The 3218-nt window shown below is 48.8% G+C and overlaps 1 protein-coding gene across 1 annotated transcript; it reads left to right on the top strand.

Annotated features, from left to right (window-relative positions):
- Positions 1 to 1896: 1896 nt before the first annotated feature.
- On the top strand, positions 1897 to 2576 carry LOC123125929 (probable histone H2A.5). The gene has a single exon (XM_044546366.1). It carries the CDS (start codon positions 1993 to 1995, stop codon positions 2452 to 2454), a length of 462 nt encoding a protein of 153 aa, XP_044402301.1. The 5' UTR covers positions 1897 to 1992; the 3' UTR covers positions 2455 to 2576.
- The last annotated feature ends 642 nt before the right edge of the window (positions 2577 to 3218 follow it).

Genomic DNA, 3218 nt, shown 5'->3' on the forward strand with positions numbered 1-3218 from the left:
TTGCCAGTCCTGTGAGTTGTGGAGCCCAGCCTAGATGAGATGCTGCCAAACCAAGACTTCCGCTGCCATCCGTATAGCCTTAGGGCTATGCCAGATAATTGTATTCATCCATGATGTAATCATATACACATGTATTTGATGAATATTATTGTACCTGGAATGCTGTATCATGGACCTGCTGTGCGTCAGGCGTAATCCTGGGCTGACGTGCGAAGGCCCCCTGCTCCATGCGGATCGGGGTGCCACACCCTATGAGGAGGAGAAGGAAAGAGGGGAGGGAAATGAAAGTGTGGAGTAGGACTCCCCCTTCCTTCCCTCTCCCCCCTCTTTCCTTCCCCCTTGTTGATACAAGGAAATGGGGGCGCAGGGCAAGGCAGGGGCCCTAGGGGCCGGCGACCAAGCCCTAGGGCGCGCCTGGCTGCCTCCCCTCCCCTCCCACCTATATATATGTGGGGAGGGGGCGCCACACAAGGACACAACATTGTCTTAGCCGTGTGCGGCGCCCCCGTCCACCCTTTACTCCCTCGGTCATATTTTCGTAGTGCTTAGGCGAAGCCCTGCGGAGATCGCATCACCATCACCACGCCGTCATGCTGCCGGAACTCATCTACTACTTCGCCTGTCTTGCTGGATCAAGAAGGCGAGGACGTCACCGAACTGAAAGTGTGCTGAACGTGGAGGTGCCGTATGTTCGGTACTTGATCGGTTGGATCGCGAAGAAGTTCGACTACATCAACCGCGTTGTCCAACGCTTGCGCTTACAGTCTACGAGGGTACGTAGACACACTCTCCCCCTCGTTGCTATGCATCTCCATGGATAGATCATTGCGTGTGTGTAGAATTTTGTTTTGTTTTCCATGCAACGTTTCTCAACAATAGGTGTGAAATACTTCAGGCCAAATCAATAGATATAGCGCTTGCCTTGAGCAATGTTGGTAAGTTTCTGGATCCAAGGGATCTTTGGAGCCAAAGTAAATTCAACTACATCGACTAAGTTGTGAAGGAATAGATCTTCAATGTTGAATGTGCCACAACATGATATTTCATAGAGAGTATTACACAGAACTCCTGAAATCTTTCAAGGACAAACTGTTGGGCAGAGAGTTCCGCACAGACTGTTGTAGAACGTCCGATGATTAAACTCAAGATCATTGGGGTTAGGATCACTGGAAGCATCGTCTCCAACCTTGTTTGGATCTATCAAGAGATGCGCTTGTTAATCGGTCACATTGGAGAAGTGCATCCTTTCTTTTTGGAGGGTACAAACATAAACTTTGCTTTATTTGGATGCGCGCTCAGCTAGACTAGCGAGCAAACAATTGCTGGCTAGCTATGCCCAACAATATTACGCTCATATAAAATAAAAGAGGAAATTTCTAATAACATCTACTCCGCTGTTACATGTCATATTGATTTTTTTTTTGCGGGTGACAAGTCATACTGGCTTTTTTTACATGTCATATTGATCTGAGTTTATAGAACCAATTTATAAGTTTGTGGTTCATTACTTGGCCCAATTTTTTGATAGAGATTCATATTGAAGAACCTTGTATCCAAATAACCCCTTCTTGTTTTGAGCCGAAACAAACGGTAAGCCACAAAAAAATTGCAATCATCAATGAAAAAAAGCAATAAACCTTCCTCTTTTTTATATTTGTAAATAAGCCTTCCCTGGCTCTTGTAGAAAGTATGGGTTTTTGAGAGCTGATCCGATTTCTGCGGTCCTTCCATTTCTCTCTTTCGTTGGCAAAAGGTTTTACCGAGCGAATAGCAGGGCGCAGTGTAACTCTGGCATCGCAGCCGTCCATTCGCCACCGATCCAATCGTCCATTGCCCGCGCGCGCGGATCGACGGCCCCACACTTCTCCCTTCCCGCGCCTTTTAAATAGCCTCCCCAAACCCGTCGTCCAACACAACCCACTCCCGCCTTCTCAAATCCCCCATCGCGCCAAATCTCTCCGCACCTCAAACCAACCCCTGCCTCGAGCCGCAATGGACGCCTCCGCCGCCGGCGCCGTCGCCAAGGCGAAGAAGTACGTGGTGGGGCGCAAGCTCGGCGGTGGCCCCAGGAAGAAGGCGGTGGCGCGGTCCGTCAAGGCCGGGCTGCAGTTCCCCGTCGGCCGCATCGGGCGCTTCCTCAAGAAGGGCCGCTACGCGCAGCGGGTCGGCATGGGCGCCCCCGTCTACCTCGCCTCCGTCCTCGAGTACCTCGCCGCCGAGCTTCTCGAGCTGGCCGGGAACGCCGCCAAGGACAACAAGAAGTCCCGCATCATCCCGCGCCACCTGCTGCTCGCCATCCGGAACGACCAGGAGCTCGGCAAGCTGCTCGCCGGCGTCACCATCGCGCACGGCGGCGTGCTGCCCAACATCAACCCCGTGCTGCTCCCCAAGAAGACGGCGGAGAAGGAGCCCAAGTCGCCCAAGAAGGCCGCCAAGTCCCCCAAGAAGGCTTAGTCGATTACTGTCTAGTGATTCCTGATAGTAGTAGTGTTCTGTTTGGATAATGATGTCGATGTAGTAATGTTCTGTTCAGCTGAGAAAAAAGAGTCAGATATCTCTCTGACTTAGTAAATTCATTCTCTGTTATCCGTCTGTTCATGATTTTGCAATGTTATGGAGTTTTGCAAAGTTTTGACCCAACCTGTATTTTACCTGTCACGTTTTACGGAGTTCAGGTTCAGACATTTGTGCATGTCGAGTACTACCAAATGCCAACGTTTCACCTATGCTTTGCCCAGCTTCTGTAGAATACATGGTTAGCCACAGAAGCATTTTCCCGTAATTGGTTGTTGCCCAACCCAATATCACCACATTCTGCCTGAACAAGTTCAGTTGCACATCTCTGAAACAAATGCAGAGAAAACCCATCCTTGATAGCCTACAGTTGCTGTGATCATTGCTCTGTTTATATGCATTGCTTGCTTTTCTATCTAAAATGAAGACCTATTCTTGATGTATATGTATTGGCTAAACTGAACCACACTAATTATAAAAATCAGCAAATGATACACACACGATCGCTGCCAAATATATTCAGGGTTAGATAGAGGAGTTTGGTCCCAGGAAACAATCAGGTTATGCAGTGGATAATTAAGCAAGTTTGGTTGATGTCGCAAATGGTCATCGCATCCCTGTTTTAGTGTCCCGGTTATTCACATTTAAGGCATAAACCAATTTATGCTTGATAAGAGTTAGATAGACCCATTTTTAAACAATCA

The sequence above is a fragment of the Triticum aestivum genome, chromosome 5D (genome assembly GCF_018294505.1).
Source record: "Triticum aestivum cultivar Chinese Spring chromosome 5D, IWGSC CS RefSeq v2.1, whole genome shotgun sequence".
NCBI lineage: Eukaryota > Viridiplantae > Streptophyta > Magnoliopsida > Poales > Poaceae > Triticum > Triticum aestivum.